Here is a 26,732-nt window from a genome sequence, read left to right on the forward strand (position 1 = left end):
CCTTGTGGGCCGCTGGGAGGACCTCGATGTTCGGGCCCAGATTAAAGAGCGTAAGTATATACAGTACCGGTTGCTTGATGTAAACCAGTGTTTCCCGAACTCCAGTCCTCGTGGTCCCCACGGATCATGTGTTCAGGATTTCTATTTACTATGGAAATCCTGAAAACATGACCCCTGGGGACCATGAGGACTGGAGTTTGTGAAACACTGATGTTGTATACTAACCACTCCTTTCTCGTTTCAGGGAACAGAATTGTGAATCGGTGGCGGTCTGTGAGGGATCGTTTCAAGAAGGAGTTCAATAAAGAGATGCGGGCCCCGAGTGGATCTGGAGGACGCAGGAGCAAGTACAAGTACGCACAAGCCCTGTCGTTCCTCCAGGAAACAATGCTCACCAGAAGGTAAATATTACACACCACATGTGAAAAAAATGTTAGATGTAACTTTTTTTTTTCAGCCAGGGCCATACCATGTCAGTATTTTAATTGTTTTTTTTTCTCTTTATTCCACAGCACGGTGAGCAGCACTCGGGAGCCTGCACGATTGGACCCTTCTGAGGCGATCCCTGAGGAGACCCGCACCGAGGGACACTTCGACCGCCCCGGTACATCTGCACCTTCCCAGCCTTCCCACACATTCGACCCATCTGTCCCATCCACCAGCACAGGAGCATCGTGGCCGCCTACATTACATGAAGCTGCTGGTGAGGAGATCGCTTTCCCTTTACCCCACCCTTCTGCCCCTGCCACCTCTAGTACACCTGCGGGTACTGGGCGGCAGCGGCAGAGGGGTCAGGAAAAGAGTTATGCGCAAGAGTTCTTGCATCTGAATGCATCTTTCCAGAACTGTCTAAAAGTCTTGTCAGAGCAAATCTCCGCAGGCTTTCAGCAGATCAACTCCAGCATTCTGGAGGTGAAGACACTTCTGCAAACCATGCATTCAGAAGCAAGATCTTCGCCAAACCACACCTTTTTCAGGTCTGTTGTGGAGCGCATGGCAACACTATCTCCTACCCAGCAGATGCATGTAATGCATTCGTGCCACGGTGCTCTACAGCAGGTTACCTCCCAACCTCCACCTCCCACCACTGTAGTTCCTCCACCTGCACCCCCTCCAGCCACTTTCCATCCTCCCCCTCCTATTACATCTGCACCCCCTCCAGCCACTTTCCATCCTCCCCCTCCTATTACATCTGCACCCCCTCCAGCCACTTTCCATCCTCCCCCTCCTATTACATACCAGCAACCTCACCAGTACCAGCAACCTCCCCAGTACCAGACATCTCCCCACTTCCAGCAACCTGCCCCGTACCAAACTCCTTCCCCGTACCAAACTCCTTCCCCGTACCAAACTCCTTCCCCATACAACTTTCCATCAACATCATCTGCTCCTACAGTCCCTGCCCAACCCTCCACTCCACCGCCCACCACCTCTTCTGCCTCCCACATGTCCACCCATTCTGTAGCTTTTTCCACACCTTCACCTCTAACTGTTCCTTCCCCACCACGATCCCAGTCCTCTCTCCACACACCCAGTGTCGAAGTGTCCCGCAGCCCCTCCAGCAGTATTTCCACCCCACACTACACAGATTTGTAATGTGTGTTTTTTGTAATAAAAATGCCCATTGGGTTTAAAACCTTTATTAAAAAAGTTTTTTGCACTTTAAAAACATTTTACAAAAAAAAAAAATTTTAAATAAAAGTTAAATTATCGTTTCACAATGGTTGTCTGTCATTTCTTTCTGCGGCGAACTATGTTTAAAAAAAAGGTTAAATACAGGGTATTTCAAAGGTAAAAAGGTATTCAAAACCAGGTATATAACTGTGGGTAAATTTTAGCTTTTTGCCACAGTTGTGTTCCTGGTTGTGTTTGAAGCAAAGTATTTCACCTAAAAAGTTGTGTTTATTGTTGGTGATTTCCTACCAATGTACACAACTTTTGTTAAAAGGTGAAATACTTTGCATAAAACACAACCAGGTACACACCTGTGGCCTAAAGGTAAAAATAGTAAGACCATGACAAGATAGCCAACTTTGGTTGGCAAAGGTATATACTGTTGGTCCAGAAGGTACACAAGTTTGGTTAGGGCACAAATCTTTCACACTCTGTCATCCCAGTGTACTCTGCCTTGAGGTGACATAAAGTATAGTGGAAAATTGTCCCTGAAACCGTCACAGAACTTCTAGTGGTAATATTTCCAATGACAACATCCATCTTCACCAGTAACTTGCTCTTCTCTCCAACCTGCACTTTCTTCTCTACAACCTGTCAAAGAAGGGCTGTAGGAACATGCTATATATAGTTTTCCAGTAGCCAATCCCGTTCGGAAGGCCACAAGGGTCAATTTTAAAAACCGGATCCGGCGTAATCCGTCGAAAAACGGATAGAAAAACGGATGAACCGGATGAGACGGATCCGGTTTTGTCTGTCAAGAACAAGACGGATCCGGCAGAAAACCGGATCCGGCACATCAGGTTTTACAAAACATTTGCCGGATCAGGCATTCCGGCACGACGCCGGATCGCGCCTGACGCCGAAAACCTGATGTGTGAAAGTAGCCTAAGGCAGACCATATGATGATCACACGACTGTGACATCATCCCAGGTCCTGTCAGTACACATGCCAGTGTCGGCTCTGCAGGTGGAGATATGGTGGACACCTTCCCACCAACTCTATAGGTGTCCACCTAAAACCAGTCCATGTCTGCAATTTTAATTTAACTCTCCCAACACGTAGTGTGCAGGAGGAAAGTATCCTGGTTTCACATCACTGATGCCATTATGCGCACTGACACATATCTCCACTCATTCACTGTGCCATTCACAATAGATAGCTAGATGATAGATAAGTAAACAGATAGAAAATAAATAGATAGACTGATGGCCCATCTCCAAAGTTTAGTACATATAACTTGCAATATATTTTTTAAGAAAAACACCCGTGCCCTTATAGTAAACAGTTGCCATCTGTGATGATGGTGGAATTTTTTTCTTTAGAAGTAGAGGTTGCCCCCTTGTCGTTGTTGTAGGCCTAAGCTTGAAAAGATCATTGGAAAGGTCTTTTATACTGTCCCCTGATTGTTGTAAGCCTTAATTTTTCCAAACTGAATAACCCCAAGTTTGATAGTGTGTCTTGGTGTTTCCCCACAGGAAACTTCATTGCCCCCGAAATTACATCCACATGAACCTTTTTGTATCTTTCATCATACGTGGAGCTGCCGTATTTATTAAAGATGCCATTCTATTTGCAGATGAGGATATCGATCATTGCACCATGTCTACGGTAAACATATGTATGAGTGACGGCTAAATGTATAAGTGATGGCTAAAGCTTATTACAGATGCTGATATATGGCATAATTATTGCTACTTTACCATATTAATTATATGTTTTAATGTGCATATTTTCCAATCCATTACAATCCATTTTAGGGTGAATCTTGGTTTGTTTTTGCTTTTATAAAACACTAGCTGAAGAACCTGGCGTTGCCTGGGCATAGTACTTAACTGTGGGTCCCGCTGTCTTCCTTAACAGCCCCGCTCTGCACCCGCCATCACGCTCTCTCCTTCCGCAGCCCCGCTCTCCACCCACCGTCCCGTTCTATCCCTCCGCAGCCGCGCTCTACATCCATGTCCCGGTGTCCCTCCACAGCCTCGCTCTCTTCTTCCACAGCCCTGCTGTCCCGCTCTCTCTCTCAATAGCTCCAGTCTCTTCGTCCACAGTCCTGCTCTCCCGCTCTCTCCCTCCACAGCCCAGGTCTCTTCGTCCACAGCCCTGCTCTCCCACTCTCTCCCTCCACATCCCCGTTCTCTTCCTTCACAGCCCTGCTCTCCCCATCCACAGCCCCGTTCTCTTCCTTCACAGCCCTGCTCTCCCTGTCCACAGCCCCGTTCTCTTCCTTCACAGCCCTGCTCTCCCGCTCTCTCCGTCCACAGCCCCGTTCTCTTCCTTCACAGCCCTGCTCTCCCACTATCTCCCTCTACAGCCCCGCTGTCTTCTTTCCTCCACATCCCCGCTCTCCATGCACCACACTCGGTGACGCCAGGACCAGAAGAGAGAGATGCACAGATTGTTAGTTCAGCCGGAGTGGGCAGAGCCGCAGCGCATGCGATTGGGTGGCCGGTGGGTGGCGTGGCCTAGCACGGTAGGCCGTAGTGGGCGTAGCTTGCTAGAGTGGGTGGAGCTAGAGTGGAGCTGCAGAGCGTGTGTTTGGGCGGCCTGCGGGGGGCGTGGCCTAACACTGTAGTAGGCCGCAGTAGAAGCCGGGGACTAAATTTAGGCCGGAAAGCTGCAGGGGAGAGGGGGGATAGCGCAGTTGGTGACGGGGAGCGCCGACTGAGCCGGGACAGGGTTGGGAGGGTGCCGTCACTATTCGGCCCCTGTCCTGACGACTGTCTTCCTCCACAGCCCCGCTCTCCATGCACTGTCCTGCTGTATCTGTCCTCAGCCCCGCTCTGCTGCTTCGTGATTGGTTGGTGTCCCACTCTGCTGCTTCGTGATTGGTTGGTGATACACACACACACACATTCAGATTTATATATAGAGATTAAAACATCAATCAAGTATCTAAGCCAAGATCATCATATATTTGCCAAAGCCGGGGTGTAACGGGAATGGTGGAACCATTGTGCCGAGGTCCGAAAAAAGCCAGGAGGGACATGACTAGGTGAGCACCTGACTCTTCACTAGAGCCCCTGATGGTTGGGTTAGGCTGGGCTCCTGATGGACACCAGATGCTATACTAGGACAGTACTTGGAAACACAGTAGCTGACCCCCAAGGGACAGATAGCTGGAACTGCTCAGTAGAAGAGTACAGCTGATACAAGCAGACATGGCAAGAACACAGGAACAACAGATGCTGGCGGGTATGGCTGGTAAATGGATAGGCACTGGGTTGGTGCTGCTGGAATACAGATAAGCACTGGCATGTGCAGGCTGTTGCTGCTGGAATACAGATAGGCACTGGCAGATGCAGACCTGTCCAGGTGGTATACAGCCATTGGCTGTGGACACTTTAGGATGACAATCGTGGCTCCATTAAGAAGGAGGGAGCATGCACCCTAAACACAGTGACTAGGAATCTAACGTCGGTCAGCAGCCGGAGAAGGAGGATGAAGTGTGTGACCAGAGTCGCAGCAGTGAGTGAGCCAATGTAATGGAGCTGAGCTGCAATACCACACAGAGTCTGTGGACAGCTGTGGTGCTATTTTTTTTTAAAAAAGCAGCCAAGTTATTCTTGTAATGGAAAACTCCTTAAACTCTTGAACTTCCTCTCATTTCAGGTAAACTGTAAGGCGGCTGTGGTTTTCTTCCAGTACTCCATCCTTGCAAATTTCTCTTGGCTTCTAGTGGAGGGAATGTATCTGCATACACTTCTCACTCTCACATTTACCTCACAGAAGAGGTATTTTTGGTGGTACATCATTATTGGCTGGGGTGAGTCCCTTCTCATACTTGGCATTGGATTATAGGAAACACAATATGGTCACCTGACTATGGGCCTCTGCCTCCCAAATCCCTAAAAAGCCACTGAGAAAGTCATAGAAAGAAAACTTAGATGTTGGAAAAAATGTATAGTAAAGATATATATCTGTGTACAGTGTTAGCCAGTAGATAGAAAACTATTTAGAATTGAGAGTCCTCAGTGTTTGATACCTTTTAATGGCTAACTGAAAAGTTGGTAACAAATTGCAATCTTTCGAGACTACTCAGGTCTCTTCATCAGGCTAGACTAATGCAAATACTGAAGCATCACATATTTATACACAAGACATCACAGAAATAACACAATAGATAAGACAAGTGATGTGAAGCAGGATTGTCATTATGGGAGAGGGATAAACATAAATATTGCAACAGTTCATAGATAAGGAGTCTGAATGTTTTATTGTCCTCTGATTGGGGTCTGGTTCTGTGTTGTGTGATGCCCCAGAAGGTCTGAAGAGCAAATTCTTTAATTGATGTAAATAGACATAAACCTATGCGACACATTCATTCCTGCACTGAGTGTGTCAAAGGTTGTCATAAGTTTATACTCCCAGACTCTTCTGTCTCTCTGAGATTTGAAGTTACCTTTTAATACAAGTAATTTAATGTCCATCATGCTTTGACCGGGGATACAAAAATGCTTTGCCACAGGTAGATCCATTCTTTTTTCTCTTATTGTATTACGGTGAGAATTCATCCTTGTTCTTAGTTTTTGCCTGGTCTTCCCCACATTCAGACCCCCAGTTGGTCATTTAGTACAAATAATTAGGTACACCACATTAGATGTGATGCAGCTGAAAGTACCTGGGATCTTGTAGACCTGATGTGAGTTGGGGATCTTTCTCTTGTCCGTGGTCATTATAAATGGACAGGTTTTACATTTTTTCTGGTTGCAAGGAAAGGACCCCAATCAGAGGACAATAAAACATTCACACTCCTTATCTATGAACTGTTCCAATATTTATCCCTCTCCCATAATGACAATTCTGCTTCACATCACTTATCTTATCTATTGCGCTATTTCTGTGCTGTGTTGTGCATAAATATGTGATTCTTCAGATGTTGTATTAGTCTTTGCCTGATGAAGAGACCTGAGTAGTCTCGAAAGCTTGCAATGTGTTACCATATTTTCAGTTACCCAATAAAAGGAAAAAATGTACACATCCAACTATAACATTATTTAATTTTTGTAGAGTAGGGGAAGGATCACCCACTTATGATGTCATTCTATTAGCATTTCACTATATGAACTGTATATTGGGTTTTAGTAATGATCTTCCCCCAGTTCTTGCACATATTTTTGAAGTTAGATTTTAGTACCTATACAATTATCATGAGGTGTTATCCATTTGTATGGGGTCTGCAGTCCATTATTAGGTGTCTTTTTACCATTTGCTCAATTTTGCAGGTCTCCCAGCACTTACCATTGCAGTGTGGATAAAGACTCGGATCAGCTTTGATAATACTGGGTGAGAATTTTACATTTTTCTCTATAGATCCATTAACTCACACACAGACCTCATTTACCAAAAACAAAATGGCCACTTAAAAATTGTCCTGGCTTTAAACTTTAGTCTCTTGGAATTACTTTCATGTCTGCTTTTAAAGTGAACACTTGCTCCAAATAGTAAGTTAAATAACTTGTAAAAATCCCTGAGCATTCCTGATTTTGCAGTGCTTTTCTGTTTTTTGCTGGTTTACTTCATTGCAGAGATACAGTGCCTTTCGAAAGTATTCAGCCCCCTGGAACTTTTCAACCTTCTCCCACATATCATGCTTCAAACATAAAGATACCAAATGTAAATTTTTGGTGAAGAATCAACAACAAGTGGGACACAATTGTGAAGTTGAACTAAATTTATTGGTTATTTTAAATTTTTGTGGAAATTCAAAAACTGAAAAGTGGGGCGCACAATATTATTCGGCCCCTTTACTTTCAGTGCAGCAAACTCACTCCAGAAGCTCATTGTGGATTTCTGAATGGTCCAGTGTTGTCCTAAATGACTAATGATGATAAATATAATCCACCTGTGTGTAATCAAGTCTCCGTATAAATGCACCTGCTCTGTGATAGTCTCAGGGTTCTGTTTGATGCACAGAGAGCATCATGAAGACCAAGGAACACAACAGACAGGTCCGTGATACTGTTGTGGAGAAGTTTAAAGCCGGATTTGGATACTAAATGATTTCCAAAACTTTAAACATCCCAAAGAGCACTGTGCAAACGATCATATTGAAATGGAAGGAGTATCATACCACTGCAAATCTACCAAGACCCGGCCGTCCTTCTAAACTTTCATCTCAAACAAGGAGAAGACTGATCAGAGATGCATCCAAGAGGCCCGTGATCACTCTGGATGAACTGCAGAGATCTACAGCTGAGGTGGGACAGTCTGTCCATAGGTCAACAATCAGTCGTACACTGCACAAATCTGGCCTTTATGGAAGAGTGGCAAGAAGAAAGCCATTTCTCAAAGATATCCATAAAAAGTGTCATTTAAAGTTTGCAGTAAGCCACCTGGGAGACACACCAAACATGTGAAAAAGGTGCTCTGGTCAGATGAAACCAAAATCAAACTTTTTGGCAACAATTCTAAATGATATGTTTGGTGTAAAGGCAACACAGCTCATCACCCTGAACACACCATCCCCACTGTCAAACATGATGGTGGCAGCATCATGGTTTGGGCCTGCTTTTCTTCAGCAGGGACAGGGAAGATGGTTCAAATTGATGGGAAGATGGATGGAGCCAAATACAGGACCATTCTTGAAGAAAAACTGTTGGAGTCTGCAAAAAGACCTTAGACTGGGACGGAGATTTGTCTTCCAACAAGACAATGATCCCAAACATAAAGCAAAATCTACAATGGAATGGTTCACAAATAAACATATTCAGGTGTTAGAATGGCCAAATCAAAGTCCAGACCTGAATCCAATCGAGAATCTGTGGAAAGAGCCGAAAACTGCTGTTCACAAACTATCTCCATCAAACCTCACTGAGCTCGAGCTGTTTGCCAAGGATGAATGGGCAAGAATTTCAGTCTCTCGATGTACAAAACTGATAGAGACATACCCCAAGCGACTTGCAGCTGTAATCGCAGCAAAAGGTGGTGCAACAAAGTATTAAGTTAAAGGGGCCGAATAATATTGCATGCCCCACTTTTCAGTTTTTGAATTTCCACAAAAATTTAAAATAACCAATAAATTTCATTTAACTTCACAATTGGTTTGAAGCATGATATGTGGGAAAAGGTTGAAAAGTTCCAGGGGGCCAAATACTTTCGCAAAGCACTGTATTTACATTTGTTTCTTCTGGAGTGCAGTATGTGAAATCTCTGCTTGTTTAACTGGACATTTCTTCAGAGTAATCTCTAGAGGTGTGCGCTTTCACACCTCTCTCCTAGATGATGCCAATCACAGCTAAGCTGCCAATCTAGCAGTCTCAGACACTGGTGAGCTGTGACTTGCAGCATCTGGGATGGAGGGGTGAAAGTGTATGCCCCCAAAAAAGACTCTCAAGTATCGCCCAACTGGACTGCAAGCAGAGATTTCACATAGGTTTCAGAAGAAACAAATGTGAATATCTCTGCATTGGAGTGACACAGCTCAAAATGGAAAAGAGCAGCAGAATCAGGGAGGCTCATGGATGTTTAAAATGTATTTAAGTACATTTTTTCAGCAAGTAACAAGTCCTCCTTAAGATCTGGTAATAGTGGTATACATAGAATTTAGGAGGTTTTGCTACTAATGGCAGAACTGGTGTTTATTTCCCCTTTTCAATATCACTTGGCCAATTGCCGGACTTTTTTTGGAAAGCAAAGCAGTTCCTTTGTTTTTCCCTATTTCAGGGTTTGAGAATACCTCTATGGTGTATACCATAGTGGACCACTTTATGTATTGATCACTGGCTTAACTCAATGTCCTTTTAAAAGTTTTACTCTATAGATTAGCACACTGGCTAATGGAAGTCTCCTGCGGTGTTTGTAAAGTTCTTGTTTTCTGTGTTTGTATCAAAAGAAACATAAACCTGAACAAAACACATCCTACAGTTTAAGTGGAGCATCTCAGAGATTGTATTCTTCTTATTATATCAGTTCACACTTTCCAACTTCTGAGAAGGGGCATCAAGTAGATATTGACTGATTACAACTTTTTACCTTACCAATTCTCCAGAAAAATCTGGGACATTCTTCTGGGCAAATCGCTGGGGAAAAATACAAAATTACTCTAAACTTCCTGGAAAACAGCATTTCCAGAAGGTTTCTTTTATGATGGTGGGAGACAGAAAGACAAGAAGATGTGAAGGTTGGGAATGGAGTGAACAATAGGAATAGAAGGACATGGCCGCTATCAATCAATGTATGTGGCAGAAATTTGTAGGTGATGCGCACTGTACATTTTTTTCATTTAGTAAATATGCTTATATGGGACATGCTTCCAAATCCCAAATAGTGCCTCTAAGACCCCCTTTATGAAACCCTAAAACACAGACAACAGATCTGACCCATAAATAACTACATACCCTATTGAGTAATATATACTCCGGAGAAGACTTCTTAGGTGCATACCCCAAACCAGAATCCTTAAATTAATGCAAATACCAGACCCTCTGAAGTAATGTAGACCATAAACCAAACCCCCTAAATACAGATTCTAGTCTCCAAGAATAAATAATGATCCGCCAAAGTGATACAGGCCGCAGAGCTTCTAAATTGAAGCAAACTCCCAAACCTGTCCCCCTAAAATAATCCAGACATGGGTCCAGACTGCAGATTCACACTTCTCCTTGCTCCGGCAGCTTGTAATCATTTTCATTCCTGAACACCTCCAGCAACAACGCCCTGATACCTGTCCCAACTTTGGCTCTCACTCCTGGGTGCAGACAAACATAACTTTATTATGAACAGGACACAATGCATCTGGGAGATTTCTTCTGGGAGCATGGACATCTTTTTTTCCTGGCTGTCTCTAGGGGAGTTAGCAAAAATATGATTTCAGAAAAATGATAATTTATTATCTAACCACTGCTTTAAATTCCATTGAACATAACAGAATTAATGGCGCCATCTACTGGTGGTTGGTATCTTACTTTCATGGTTCCAATAACGGATTCATTCTGTCATTCAGGTGTTGGGATGACTATGAAAACATTTACTGGTGGATAATCAAGACCCCAATACTGGTTGCTATATTTGTAAGTACAAACTGGTAAAATAGATTTTACTAGTTAGGTATTATGATAAACTTATACTCTTATATTGTATAACAGTAATTTACTAATATTCCCCTGCTATAAGATTTACTCCCAGAGTGGAGCAATCTCATAATCACTTTTACCTCTTGTGTCACCTCTTCATAGGTTGTAAGCTCCTGTGAGCGGGGTCATCGCTCCTGGTGTTTGTACGATCTGAAGATGCATGGCAGCTGCTAAATAAGGAAAGATTATTCTTACAATATATAGGTTATAGTTATGGAGAAGCTAAAACATGATTTATCCTGCCTAAACTGGGGGGCAGCAAGCATCAGAGCCTGGTTGTACGATTGCAGCCCGGTATGTCATTTTCTGAAACGCTTGAGTGTTTCAGAGAAGAAACAGTTTGAAGTGCTGGTGTGTACATCAGGAGAGACCTGTCAGTCAACTAAAGTGGTGTTAGGGGAAGGCGGCATTAGACTAGTCAAATCTCTCCCAATAGTCCTCAGCCAGCTCCTCAAACTATGTTTTCTCTGAAATGTTCTGGCAGTGTAGCCTGTCTCTGATTTTTTTGAACCATGGACCACGGGCATCACGAATCAAGTGAGCTTGTTGAACCCTGCAAATCCAAATAGTTTGTGATTCGATTGGCTACAAATGCCTAAACTTTTGCACATTTCAGAAGATTGCAGCAGTTAGAGAAAGCTCACATGACCTCTGTGCGACCAGCCGGGTTTCCACAGAATGCCTTGCTGCCATCTCGTCACATGTTACAGCTAATCCAATCAGAATAGACTCTCGCAGCCTCTATAAAAGCAGAAGAAGGGAATACAGCAGGCATTTGGTATTGAATCAGTATAGTAGGAGGACTGGCAAACACAGACAGAAAAAGGACCCTGTGCCAGTTGCAGCCCAAGAGCTTCTAAAAATGTAAAATTGCACATGCGTTGAAATGGACCCTCCTTACCTCTTGGGCCTCTGTGTGACTGTACACATTGCACCAATGATCCGCCCCGCCCCTGAGTAGGAGGACATCACAGGTAGGGCCGGCGTTAGCAGCTGGCAGACTAGGCATCTGCCTAGGGCCTCCGCATCCCCAGGGGCATCCACAGATGCCGATACAGTTGAAGGCAATGATGGAGGAGAGAGTGTCATGTGATGCTCTCTCTCCCATCATTCCCCTCTGCCTCTGACACTGCGGGTGCACGATGACGTCACTTCATTGTGCACCCGCTGTGTGCCGGGTAGAGCAAAGTCTAGAGCAGCGCAGTGAACGAGGAGGAGGTGAGGATTGTTTTTTTTAAAATATATCAGTGAGTGAGTACTGGATTGTGGGGCTGTATTACTTTCTATGAAGAGGGCTGCATCATACTCTAAGAAGGCTACATTATATTCTATGGAGGGTCTGCTTTATACTGTATGAGGGGCGCTGTATGATATCCTATGGGGGAGCTGAATTATACCTTACGAAGAGGCTACATTCTATTCTATTATGTGGCTGCATTATACTCCATGAGGGCGTTACATTATATTCAATGTGGGGGCTGCATTGTACTCTATGACAGGGTACATTATATTCTGTGGGGTGGCTGCATTATACTCTATTGGACTATGGACAGTGCATTATACTATATGTACTATATGGGACCTGCATTATACTGTATCGAGGACTATGGGGAATACATTATACTATATGAAGAACTATGAGGTGTATTATACTATGGGAAATGAACTGTACTACATGAAGGAATATGGGGGTGCATTATACTATATGTTGAATTATGAGGAGTGTATTATATTATATGGAGGACTATGGGGAGAGAACTATACTATATGGAGGACTATGGTGCACATTATATTATATGGAGGACTATGGCGTGTGCATTATACAGTGGGTATGGAAAGTATTCAGAGTGACCCCTATAAATTTTTTACTCTTTGTTTCATTGCATCCATTTGGTAGTTTCAAAAAAGTTCATTCTTTTTCTTCATTAATGTACACTCTGCACCCTATCTTGACTGAAAAAAAAACTGAAATGTAGACATTTTTGCAAATTTATTAAAAAAAATCCCTGATATATCACATGGTCATAAGTATTCAGACCCTTTGCTCAGACACTCATATCTAAGTCACATGCTGTCCATTTCCTTGTGATCCTCCTTGAGATGTTTCTACTCCTTCATTGGAGTCCAGCTGTGTTTAATTAAACTGATAGGACTTGATTTGTAAAGGCACAAACCTGTCTATATAAGACCTCACAGCTCACAGTGCATGTCAGACCAAATGAGAATCATGAGGTCAAAGTAACTGGCCAAGGAGCTCAGAGACAGAATTGTGGCAAGGCCCAGATCTGGCCAAGGTTACAAAAGAATTTCTGCAGTACTCAAGGTTCCTAAGAGCACAGTGGCCTCCATAATCCTTAAAGGGAACCTGTCACCCCCCCCCCGGGCGTTTTTAAGTAAAAGAGACACCTTCAGCAGAACTAAGGCTGCACTCTGTGAAGGTGGCTCTTCCGTTTCCCCAGTAATGCCGAAATATTAACTTTTATAAATAGGTCCTCATACCTGTTATGCATCCCATAGGTATGGAGCCTCCCCCTGAAGCAGCCGCCTCCCCGCCGTCAATCATCTCTCTGCAGCATCTTGGCCCCGCCTCCCATAGCCATCCATCATGCCCCTGTGCTGCCATCTGGGCCCCACCTCCCATAGCTGTCCATCATGCCCCTGCTCTGCTGTCTGTGCCCCACCGCCTTCTGTCTCCTATGGCGGTGCCTGCTCTGTGAAAACAGTTCTCGGGCATGTGCAGTGCGCGCTGCCCATGAACTAATGTCAGGCGATCACGCCTGTGTGTTGTGGAGGCCCCAGATCCTGCCCCACAGTGTGTGTGTTATGATGTATTTACACTGCAGGGCTGGGAATCTAGGGCCTCCACAACACGCAGGCGTGATCGCCTGATGTCAGTTCACGGGCAGCGCCCACTGCGCATGCCCGAGAACTGTTTTCACAGAGCAGGCGCCGCCATAGGAGTCAGAAGGAGGCGGGGCACAGACGGCAGAGCAGGGGCATGATTGATGTCTAAGGGAGGCGTGGCCCAGACGGCAGCACAGGGGCATGATGGACGGCTATGGGAGGCATGGCCCAGACGCTGCAGAGAGATGATTGACGGATGGGAGGCGGCTGCTTCAGGGGGAGGCGCCATACCTATGGGACGCATAACAGGTATGAGGACCTATTTATAAAAGTTAATATTTCGGCATTACTGGGGGTCAGAAACGGAAGAGCCACCTTCACAGAGTGCAGCCTTAGTGCTGCTGAAGGTGGCTCTTTTACTTAAAAATGCCCGGGGGGGGTGACAGGTTCCCTTTAAATGGAAGAAGTTTGGGACCACCAGAAATCTTCCTAGACCTGGCCGTCCAGCTAAACTGAGCAATCGTGGAAGAAGAGCCTTGGTGAGAGAGGTAAAGAAGAACCCCAACATCACTGTGGCTGAGCTCCACAGATGCAGTAGGGAGATGGGTGAAAGTTTCACAAAGTCAACCATCACTGCAGCCCTCCATCAGTTGGACGTTTATGGCAGAGTGGCCCAACGGAAGCCTCTCCTCAGTGCAAGACATATGAAAGTCCGCATAGAATGTGCTAAAAAACACATGAAGGACTCCCAGACTATGAGAAATAAGATTCTCTGGTCTGATGAGACGAAGATAGAACTTTTTGGTCATAATTCTAAGCGGTATGTGTGGCGAAAGCCAGGCACTGCCCACCACCTGCATGACCCTAAGCATACAGCTAAAATAAAAAAGTAGTGGCTTCAGAACAACTCTGTGACCATTCTTGACTGGCCCAGCCAGAGCCCTGACCTAAACCCAATTGAGCATCTCTGGAGAGACCTGAAAATGGCTGTCTACCCACATTCACCATCCGACCATGTGATATTTCAGTTTTTCTTTTTTAATAAATTTGCAAAAATGTCTACATTTCAGTTTTCTTCAGTCAAGATGGGGTGCAGAGTGTACATTAATGAGAAAAAAAAGAAATTTTTTGAACTTACGAAATGGCTGCAATGAAACAAAGAGTGAAAAATTTAAAGGGGTCTGAATATTTTCCGTACCCACTGTACTATATGGAGGACTATGGGGTGTATTATACTAAACAAGCAAAATGCTGTTTATTCATCGAGTAAGTGACTTGTTTATGCCAGAACAAAAATCATTGTTCTTGGCAGCATATCACCAGGTGAAAATTGCAGATGTGCTGCTGATAACATGATGATACTATATGGGGACAGATTGATCTATTAGTGATTGTTCTGCCCCCATCATTATTGAATTCAACATTGTCGATCACGCTTGTTTAGCGGCCTGAACTCAGTGCATGTAAATACAACCAAAATGCTTCTGTGTGATGTGCAATATGTGAGCTTTGGGGCCCCATTTTAAACTTTGCCCATGGCCCCACTTTGCCTAAAACTGTTCCTGATCACAGGTCACAGCTTTGCAGGAGACATAGGGAGAAAAAGCAAGGAAACACTAAAGAAACATTACAGATAGTGTGTAACAGCAGTGAACGATCCATTCCTTTTACCCATAATTATATACACACATGGTCAAAATTGTTGGTACCCCTCGTTTAATGACAGAAAAACCCACAATGGTGACTGAAATAACTTGAATCTGACAAAAGTAATAATAAATCAAAAATCTATGAAAATGAACAAATGAAAGTCAGACATTGTTTTTCAACCATGCTTCCACAGAATTAAAAAAAAAATAAAACTCATGGGACAGAAATGATGGTACCCTTAACTTAATATTTTGTTGCACAACCTTTTGAGGCAATCACTGCAATCAAACGATTCCTGTAACTGTCAATGAGACTTCTGCACCTGTCGACAGGTATTTTGGCCCACTCCTCAAGAGAAAACTGCTCCAGTTGTCTCATGTTTGAAGGTTGCCTTTTCCAGACGGCATGTTTCAGCTCTTTCCAAAGATTCTCAATAGGATTTAGATCAGGGCTCATAGAAGGCCACTTCAGAATAGTAAAATATTTTCCTCTTAGCCATTATTGGGTGTTTTTAGCTGTGTGTTTTGGATCATTATCCTATTGCAAGACCCATGACCTGCAACTGAGACCAAGCTTTCTGAAACTGGGCAGCACATTTCTCTCTAGAATCCCTTGATAGTCTTGAGAATTCATTGTACCCTGCACAGATGCTAAACAACCTGTTCCAGATGCAGCAAAGCAGCCCTAGAACATAACAGAGCCTCCTCCATATTTCACAGTAGGGACAGTGTTCTTTTCTTGATATGCTTCATTTTTTTTGTCTGTGAACATAGAGTTGATGTGCCTTGCCAAAAAGTTCCATTTTTGTCTCACCTGTCCATAGGACAATCTCCCAGAAGCTTTGTAGCTTGTCAACATGTAGTTTGGCGAATTTCAGTCTGGCTTTTTTATGATTTTTTTTCAACAATGGTGTTCTCCTTGGTTGTCTCCCATGAAGTCCACTTTGGCTCATAGAATGATGGATGGAGCGATCTGACACTGATGCTACTTGAGCTAGAAGTTCACCTTTAATCTGTTTAGAAGTTTATCTGGGCTCTTTTGTTACCATTCGTATTATCCATCTCTTTGATTTGTGCCTCCTGTGGCCACGTCCAGAGAGGTTTGCTACAGTCCCATGGATCTTAAATTTCTGAATAATATGTGCAACTGTAGTCACAGGAACATCAAGCTGCTTGGTGATGGTCTTATAACTTTTACCTTTAACATGTTTGTCTATAATTTTCAATCTAATCTCCTGAGACAACTCTTTCCTTTGCTTCCTCTGGTCCATATTGAGTGTGATGCACACCATGTCACCAAACAGCACAGTGAGTATCTGTATCTCTATATAGAGGCCACTCACTGATTCCAAGATTGTAGACACGTGTGATGCTAATTAGTGGACACACCGCGATTTAACATGTCCCTTTTGTCACATTATTTTCAGGAGTACTGTTATGATGAGTCACCGAAGGAGGAAAAAACAAATTACCAGCTAAGTCCAGAAAAACCAGAGAGGTTGGCAGCTATCGGATTGCAGACCCCTGGACCTATCCACAACAACTAGCAGTAGCCGTGGGGGGTTCCTACGGTGCCCTAGACCCCTCGATCACAGCCGGAGAACTAGATAGCCTAAAGACAGAAAGGGGAAAAACTAAACTGCCCCAGAGCAGACCCCAAAGCAATAGGCAGCCCCCAACATGTAATGACGGTGAAGCAAGATGAAAACAATAACACAGATAGAAAGATAGGTTGAGCAAATGATGGGGCCCAAGCTAACTACATAGGACAGAATAGGAAAGCTGCTGTCTGCCATCCACAAAAACCCTATCAAAATGAGCCAACCGACTGATAGGAAAAACAGGCCCTGAAGTCGCTAGGCTTCAAAAGACTATATCAGCACTCAGGTATATTCTAAAGACAGAGCAAAAGATCAATAGATCAGAGACAAAAATGGAATTCAGCTCACCCCCGGCCGGGGATGGCAGAACTCCCAAAAAACAAGGCAAAACAAAAAACAAAACAGAAGAGTACAAAGCAGAGCAGAAAAACTTAGCTTTGAGATGCAGGAATCAGACTGGTCTCCAAGAATCCAGAATGAAAATCACAAGCCAGGAAGAAGGGCGTCGGCAGCCTTATATCCAGTCCTCAATTCCAGCCACCCAGTCATCATCTAGCTGCCCAGGTGTCTGATAATCAGCCTCACTACCTTCCTTCACCAGAGGAGGGAGTTCATCAGACCTCAATAGTGAAGGGAAAAATGAACTCACAACAGTACCTCCCCCTTGAGGAGGGGTCACGAACCTTCATCCATGCCACCAGGGCGATCCGGGTGAGCCCGATGAAAGGCATGCACCAATCTTTCGGCATGAATATCAGAGGCAGAGACCCAGGAATTATCCTCCTGACCATAACCCTTCCACTTAACCAAATACTGGAGTCTCCGTCTAGCCAGACGGGAATCCAGTATCTTCTTTACCTCATATTCCATGTTACCTTCAACCAATATAGGGTCAGGAGGTGCCACCACAGGAACTACTGGTTCAACAAACCTCTTCAACAAGGACTTATGAAACACATTATGAATTTTAAATGTGACAGGAAGAGCCAACCGAAAAGAGACCGGATTAATAATCTCCAAAATCTTGTAAGGTCCAATAAATCTAGGCTTAAACTTAGGAGAAGCCACCTTCATAGCGATATTTTTTGATGACAACCAAACCAGATCACCCACCTTAAACTGGGGACCAACGGTCCTACGCCGGTTGGAAAACGCTGGGCCTTTTCCTGGGAGAGAGACAACTTATCCACTACTTGGTCCCAGATCTGGTGCATTCTCTCCACCACAGTGTCAACACCTGGGCAGGCAGAAGGCTCCACCTGCCCTGAAGAAAATCGAGGGTGAAAACCAAAGTTACAAAAAAAAGGTGACATCAAAGTGGCAGAACTAGCTCTATTATTTAAAGCAAATTCGGCCAAGGGCAAACATGAAACCCAATCATCCTGATCGGCAGAAATAAAACATCTCAAATACGACTCCAAAGTCTGGTTTGTTCTCTCCGTCTGCCCATTGGTCTGAGGGTGAAACGCAGAGGAGAAGGACAACTGAATTCCCAGCTTGGAACAGAAAGTCCTCCAAAATCTAGACACAAACTGAACTCCTCTGTCAGATACAATGTTCTCAGGAATCCCATGCAAGCGAACCACCTGTTGCAAAAACAAGGGCACCAACTCAGAGGAAGATGGCAACTTAGGGAGTGGTACAAGATGGACCATCTTAGAGAATCTATCACAAATCACCCAACTAACAGTCATTCTCTGAGAGACAGGCATATCAGAAATAAAATCCATTGAAATATGGGTCCATGGCCTCCTGGGCACCGGCAAAGGCATCAACAAGCCACTAGAGCGAGAACAAGGTTTAGACCGGGAGCAAGTCCCACAGGACTCCACAAAATTCCTGACATCACGAGACAAGGCGGGCCACCAAAAAGACCGACTCACCAGATCTCTAGTACCAAAAATACCTGGATGACCAGCCAATGCAGAGCAATGAACTTCAGACATCACTCTCTTCCTCCACTGGTCAGGAACATACAACTTTCCACTGGGACAACGCTCAGGTTTGTCCTCCTGAAACTCTTCCAGAGCACGTCTCAAATCGGGCGAGATGGCAGAAAGAACTACCCCCTCGCCTAAGATGGTAGCAGGCTTAGTCACAACAGGAGAATCAGCAAGGAAACGCCTAGAGAGGGCGTCTGCCTTGACATTCTTAGTGCCCGGAAGAAAACAGTCCACAAGATCAAAACGTGTGAAAAACAATGCCCACCTAGCCTGTCTAGGATTCAAGCGCTTGGCCGACTCCAGGTAAATCAAATTCTTGTGGTCAGTAAGGACCACGACTTGGTGTTTGGCTCCCTCCAACCAATGTCTCCACTCCTCAAATGCCCATTTCATGGCCAACAGTTCCCGATTCCCCACATCATAGTTACGTTCGGATGGGGAGAACTTTCAGGAAAAGAAAGCACAAGGATTCATTTTAGATGTCACAGGATCTTTTTGGGACAACACCGCTCCTGCACCAATCTCAGAAGCGTCCACCTCCATCTGAAACGGGAGTGAGACATCAGGTTGCCGCAAAACCGGAGCAGAAGTGAATCTTCGCTTCAGCTCCTGAAAGGAAGAAACAGCCTCCAGAGACCAATTCAGCACATCAGCACCCTTCCTAGTCAAATCCGTCAATGGTTTGGCAATACCAGAAAAATTAGCTAATAATTTCCGATAAAAATTAGCAAAACCCAAAAACTTCTGGAGGGCCTTCAAAGAAGTGGGCTGAACCCAATCATAAATGGCCTGTACCTTGGCCAGGTCCATTTCAATAGTTGACGGAGACAAAATAAATCCCAAAAATGAAATCCTCTGTACCCCAAAAAGGCATTTCGATCCCTTGACATACAGGGAATTCTCCCTCAAAATCCGGAACACAGTCCGAACATGTTCCACATGAGTGTCCCAATTCTTGGAGAAGATCAAAATATCATCCAGATAGATAATCAAAAATTTATCCACAAAGTCTCGGAATATATCATTCATGAAGCACTGGAAGACAGAAGGGGCATTAGTGAGCCCAAAAGGCATCACCAGGTACTCAAAATGTCCCTCCGGAGTATTAAACGCCGTCTTCCATTCATCCCCATGCTTAATGCGAATAAGATTATACGCCCCCCTGAGGTCAAGCTTGGTAAACCAGCAAGCACCTTTAACTCTGGAGAATAGATCAGAAATCAGGGGTAATGGATACTGATATTTAACAGTAATTTTGTTGAGGGCACGATAGTCAATACAAGGCCTTAATGAACCATCCTTTTTAGCCACGAAAAAAAAACCAGCACCTAAGGGTGAAGAGGATGGTCTAATATGACCCTTCTCCAATGCCTCCTTAATATAGGATCGCATAGCCTCGTTCTCGGGTACAGATAAATTGAAAAGCCGACCCTTGGGGAATTTACACCCCGGGTTCAGCTCAATTGCACAGTCATAACTCCTATAAGGAGGCAAAGACGCAGACTCATTCTCACTAAATACATCATAAAAGTCAACCAAATAGTCAGGAACATCATGCGACTGGGGAGAGGTGGAGAAAACAGGAGCATCACTAAGGGCACACCGACAACCCCAACTCACCACAGACAAAGTTTTCCAATCCAGAACTGGATTATGGATTTGCAACCAGGGAAACACCAGAACAATGGTATCATGCAAATTATGCAACACCAAAAATCTGCAATTTTCTTGATGGTCTGGGGCGACCCGCATTACCACCTGGGTCCAAAACTGAGGTTTATTCTTCGCCAAAGGAGTAGCATCAATACCCCTCAAAGGGATAGGCGTCCGCAGAGGTGTCATAGGAAATCCACAACGTTTAGCAAAATCCAAGTCCATCAGGTTCAAAGCTGCTCCTGAATCCACAAAAGCCTTGGCGGAAAATGTGGACAGAAAGCAGATCAGAGTAATTGCCAGAAGAAACTTAGGTTGAACACCACCCACAGAAAAGTGTGTGCACAACGTTTCTCTCGTTTAGGGCAGACAGAAATAATATGCGAGGCATCTCCACAAAAAAAACACAGCTTATTACGCCTTCTGAACTCCTGATGTTGCGCCCTAGACAAAACTCTATCACATTGCATAGGTTCAGACATTTGTTCAACAGGTGGCAACATCTCTCGTGTAGTTTTGCGTTCACGTAAACGCCGATCCACCTGAATGGCTAATGACATAGAATCGTCAAGACCAGAGGGAACAGGAAATCCCACCATAGTATCTTTTACAGTTCCTGACAAACCCTTCCGAAAGAGGGCTGCCAAGGCACCATCATTCCAGGTAGTAAGGATCGCCCACTTTCGGAATTTTTGACAGTACAACTCTGCCGAATCCCGACCCTGGCTTAATGCCAACAGGGTCTTTTCAGCCTGACCAATAGCATTAGGTTCATCATACAACAACCCCAAGGCCTGAAAAAAATGCGTTCACATTATTCAGAATAGGATCATCAGGTTTCAAAGAAAACACCCAATCCTGGGGATCGCCGTGCAGCAAAGAGATGGCAATTTTAACCTGCTGCGCGGAGCTCCCCGACGAGTTAGGCTTCAAGGCAAAAAATAATTTACAATTATTCTTGAAATTCAAGAATTTAGACCGATCCCCAAAAAACACATCCGGAGTGGGAATCTTTGGTTCAGCCGCATGTGAATGAGCAAGATAGGCGGAAATTCCCTGCACTTCAGCAGCGAGCTGCTCCACACGATCAGACAATTGCTTCATCTCCATTGAGAGAAAAATTCCCCCTACGGCCTCAGAGATATAGAGGAAAAAATATGCACACAAAAAAAAAAAAATTCTGACACTTTTTTTTTTTTTCTTCTTTCTTCTTACAATTCTCTCCTACTATTGAGTACCCTAGGATCTGCGATATGGCTGGTGATTCTGTTATGATGAGTCACCGAAGGAGGAAAAAACAAAATACCAGCTAAGTCCAGAAAAACCAGAGAGGTTGGCAGCTATCGGATTGCAGACCCCTGGACCTATCCACAACAACTATCAGTAGCCGTGGGGGGTTCCTACGGTGCCCTAGACCCCTCGATCACAGCCGGAGAACTAGATAGCCTAAAGACAGAAAGGGGAAAAACTAAACTGCCCCAGAGCAGACCCCAAAGCAATAGGCAGCCCCCAACATATAATGACGGTGAAGCAAGATGAAAACACTAACACAGATAGAAAGATAGGTTGAGCAAATGATGGGGCCCAAGCTAACTAAATAGGACAGGATAGGAAAGCTGCTGTCTACCATCCGCAAAAACCCTATCAAAATGAGCCAACCGACTGATAGGAAAAACAGGCCCTGAAGTCGCTAGGCTTCAAAAGACTATATCAGCACTCAGGTATATTCTGAAGACAGAGCAAAAGATCAATAGATCAGAGACAAAAATGGAATTCAGCTCACCCCCGGCCGGGGATGGCAGAACTCCCAAAAAACAAGGCAAAACAAAAAACAAAACAGAAGAGTACAAAGCAGAGCAGAAAAACTTAGCTTTGAGATGCAGGAATCAGACTGGTCTCCAAGAATCCAGCAGGAAAATCACCAGCCAGGAAGAAGGGAGTCGGCAGCCTTATATCCAGTCCTCAATTCCAGCCACCCAGTCATCATCTAGCTGCCCAGGTGTCTGATAATCAGCCTCACTACCTTCCTTCACCAGAGGAGGGAGTTCATCAGACCTCAATAGTGAAGGGAAAAATGAACTCACAACAGGGTACCATCATTTCTGTCCAGGCCTATTTCATGAGTTTTATTTTTTTTTAAATTCTATGGAAGCATTGTTGAAAAGCAATGTCTGACATTGATTTCTTCATTTTCATAAATTTTTCATTTATTATTACTTTTGTCAGATTCAAGTTATTTCTGTGATCATTATGGGTTTTTCTGTCATAAACGAGGGGTAACAACAATTTTGACCACGTGTGTATGCTGAGGCAAATTTGACATAACTAAGCTTGTGTTTGCATTAAAGAGCTATACATGATTTGAATACAGTCCTAGGAGACCTTAACCTTTTATGCATGTCTTCTTAGGGTAATTGGATTACTTGCAATTCACCACAAATTTAATTTTTGGGAAAAAATTAGCAAAACTAATGAATTCGAATTCAAAAAATTACACTTATCTCTTGTTAAGGCCATGGTCACACATTTACTATTTAGTCAGTATTCTACATCAGTTTTTTCTAAGCTAAAACCAGAAGTGGAACAATCAAAGGAAAAGTATAATAGAAACCCTTCACCACTTCTGGATTTATCACCCACTCCTGGTTTTGGCTTACAAATGCTAAAGCGAAACACTGACCAAATACTGAGCGTGGCCTAATAAATAGTGATGACTGAGCGTGCCTCTAGTGCTTATCGAACATTTTGACGTGTTAAAAAACATGCCCAAGTCACTGTGGCTGCATGTTGCACGACTGTTTGACAGCTGTTACACATGGATTGATTGCCGGTTTGTTAGGCAATCCCTGCATGTGTAGCGGCTGTCGAGCAGACATGTGACATGCAACCACAGTGACTTGAACATATTTTTCGAGCGCGTGCTTGGATAACGCCTTATCCAAGCACACTCACTCATCACCACTACTAATAAAGAGCTTTCCTGTGAGTCCTGCAGTATCAAAAATGACCAGTAGATGGCGATGTACAAGTACTTTTAATTTTGAATATACAGTATATAGCACAACATATACTGTGCTGGTGTCTCTTGCGCTAAACCACACGTGTATATTCATTCTGTGTAATTCATTCACAAGATTATTTTTTTCAGGTCTGCCAAATTACTTCAATGCAGCATTTGCTTTTTAAAAATCACATTTCTTCATGAAGGTCTGTGCTAGGCTGTCAGCTATACCAATAATTATTGGGCTACGTTCATACGTTACATTTTTGCTGCGTTTTTGTCTACAGACAAAATCTGCTCTCCTGCCAGTAAAGAAGTTGCTTACAAAAAGCAGGCTTTGCTGCTTTTTTGTGCATTTGTTGCTGCTTTTTCGGTGCGGATTACATGTGACATTTACCTACAGTACATGTTTAACTCCTTCATGACAGGCGCTACTAGTGGATGTCGTGTCCCTCACTTTGATGAGGGCTCTGGGGCTGAGCCCACATCTTTCCCAGCATATGTCAGCTGTTTTGAACAGCTGATATGTGCCCCTAACAGCCGCAGGTGAAATCGCGATCCACGCGCGGCTCTTAACCTGTTAAATGTTGCTGTCAATCGCTGACAGCGGCATTTAATGTGATCGAGCCGGAAGCACGTCACTAATCCCACCTATTGGTGACCCAGTCACATGAACGCAGGTCACCGATGGGTCGACATGACAACAAGAGGTCTCCAGCAGACCTCTATGGTTGTCATTACCAGATTGCTATGAGCACCACCCTGTGGTCGTCTCTCATGACAAGTGAGCATTTCTACAACATACAGGCGATCTGATCATCGCCTGTGTGTAGTAGAGGCGATCGGACTACTGTAGCTTCTAGCCTCCAATGGAGACTATTGAAGTATGCAAAAAGTAAAAAAAAAGTTTTTAAAAATATATATATATATAAAAAAATATATAAAAGTTCAAATCACCCCCCTTTTGCCCCTATCAAAATAAAACAATTAAAAAAAATAAAACATACAATATTTGGTATCGCGGCATTCAGAATCGCCCGATCTATCAATAAAAAAAGGATTAACCTGATCGCTATGCGGCGTAGTGAGAAAAAAATTAAAAACGCCAGAATTATGTTTTTTGGTTGCCACGACATTGCATTAAAGTGCAATAACGGGCGATCAAAAGATCATATCTGCACCAAAATGGTATCATTTAAAATGTCAGCTCAGTGCGCAAAAAATAAGCCCTCACCTGACTCGAGATCACTAAAAATGGAGACGCTACGGCTCTCGGAAAATGGTGCAATTTTTATTTTATTTTTAACAAACTTAGGATTTTTTTTTTACCATTTACATAAAAAACAACCTAGACATTTTTGGTGTCTATGAACTCATAATGACCTGGAGAATCATAATGGCAGGTCAATTTTTGCATTTGATGAACATGGTAAAAAAAAAATCCAAAAAACAGTTGTGGAATTGCACTTTTTTTGCCATTTCGTCGCACTTGGAATTTTTTTCCCGTTTTTGAGTACATGACAAGGAAAAACCAATGTTGTCGTTCAAAAGTACAACACGTCCCGCAAAAAACAAGCCATCACGTGGCCATATTGGCGGAAAAATAAAAAAGTTATGGCTCTGAGAAGAAGCGGAGCAAAAAACAAAACAGAACCGCAAAAACGAAAAAGAGTTGTGGTGTGAAGGGGTTAAAGGGAACCTGTCAGCAGGATTGTGCATTATGAATACCTAAGCAGACCACCATATAAAGACCCCCACCCTGGAGCACGAGCATATGAATAACTCAAAAGTGAAAATAAAGAATAAACAACCACAAGACGGATTTAATCAACCCAGGTATCACTATAAGGGCTCATACCCATTTGCGAGTAAAAAAAGGTCTGATTTCAGGACCAAAAAAACGTCCGAGTGCTATGCAAGTGTCATGCGAGTGTCATGTGAGTATAATGTGATTTCCGTGAGATTCATCCATATGACATCCGTATGACATGTGTATATGACATGCAATCTGTATGCAATCCGATTTTAACATGAGGTTTTACACAGAGCAGTTCTCTCCATGTAAAAACTCATGATAAAATCGCATTGTAAACTAACACTGTACACATCGTTTAAAAAAAAAAAAAAATATATATATATATATATATATATATATACACTCACTGGCCACTTTATTAGGTACACCATGCTAGTAACGGGTTGGACCCCCTTTTGCCTTCAGAACTGCCTCAATTCTTCGTGGCAGAGATTCAACAAGGTGCTGGAAGCATTCCTCAGAGATTTTGGACCATATTGACATGATGGCATCACACAGTTGGCGCAGATTTGTCGGCTGCACATCCCTGATGCGAATCTCCCGTTCCACCACATCCCAAAGATGCTCTATTGGATTGAGATCTGGTGACTGAGGAGGCCATTTGAGTACAGTGAACTCATTGTCATGTTCAAGAAACCAATCTGAGATGATTCGAGCTTTATGACATGGCGCATTATCCTGCTGAAAGTAGCCATCAGATGTTGGGTACATTGTGGTCATAAAGGGATGGACATGGTCAGCAACAATACTCAGGTAGGCTGTGGCGTTGCAACGATGCTCAATTGGTACCAAGGGACCCAAAGAGTGCCAAGAAAAAATTCCCCACACCATGACACCACCACCACCAGCCTGAACCGTTGATACAAGGCAGGATGGATCCATGCTTTCATGTTGTTTACGCCAAATTCTGACCCTACCATCCGAATGTCGCAGCAGAAATCGAGACTCATCAGACCAGGCAACGTTTTTCCAATCTTCTACTGTCCAATTTCGATGAGCTTGTGCAAATTGTAGCCTCAGTTTCCTGTTCTTAGCTGAGAGGAGTGGTACCCGGTGTGGTCTTCTGCTGCTGTAGCCCATCTGCCTCAAAGTTCGACGCACTGTGCGTTCAGAGATGCTCTTCTGCCTACCTTGGTTGTAACGGGTGGCAATTTGAGTCACTGTTGCCTTTCTATCAGCTCGAACCAGTCTGCCCATTCTCCTCTGACCTCTGGCATCAACAAGGCATTTCCGGCCACAGAACTGCCGCTCACTGGATTTTTTTTCTTTTTCGGACCATTCTCTGTAAACCCTAGAGATGGTTGTGCGTGAAAATCCCAGTAGATCAGCAGTTTCTGAAATACTCAGACCAGCCCTTCTGGCACCAACAATCATGCCACGTTCAAAGGCACTCAAATCACCTTTCTTCCCCATACTGATGCTCGGTTTGAACTGCAGGAGATTGTCTTGACCATGTCTACATGCCTAAATGCACTGAGT

At 43.9% G+C, this 26,732-nt stretch overlaps 1 protein-coding gene across 1 annotated transcript in view; it reads left to right on the forward strand.

Annotated features, from left to right (window-relative positions):
- The window catches only part of LOC141086566 (vasoactive intestinal polypeptide receptor 1-like), a 422,518-nt gene that overhangs the window by 237,876 nt on the left and 157,910 nt on the right, over positions 1 to 26,732 (forward strand). The window contains exons 6-9 of the mRNA XM_073572713.1: positions 3,151 to 3,283; positions 5,285 to 5,438; positions 6,898 to 6,958; positions 10,617 to 10,683. Coding sequence (XP_073428814.1) covers positions 3,151 to 3,283; positions 5,285 to 5,438; positions 6,898 to 6,958; positions 10,617 to 10,683 — 415 coding nt within the window. The remainder of the gene's footprint in view (positions 1 to 3,150; positions 3,284 to 5,284; positions 5,439 to 6,897; positions 6,959 to 10,616; positions 10,684 to 26,732) is intronic.

Source organism: Dendrobates tinctorius, unplaced genomic scaffold (genome assembly GCF_039654945.1).
Source record: "Dendrobates tinctorius isolate UK_male_01 unplaced genomic scaffold, ASM3965494v1 ptg000032l, whole genome shotgun sequence".
NCBI lineage: Eukaryota > Metazoa > Chordata > Amphibia > Anura > Dendrobatidae > Dendrobates > Dendrobates tinctorius.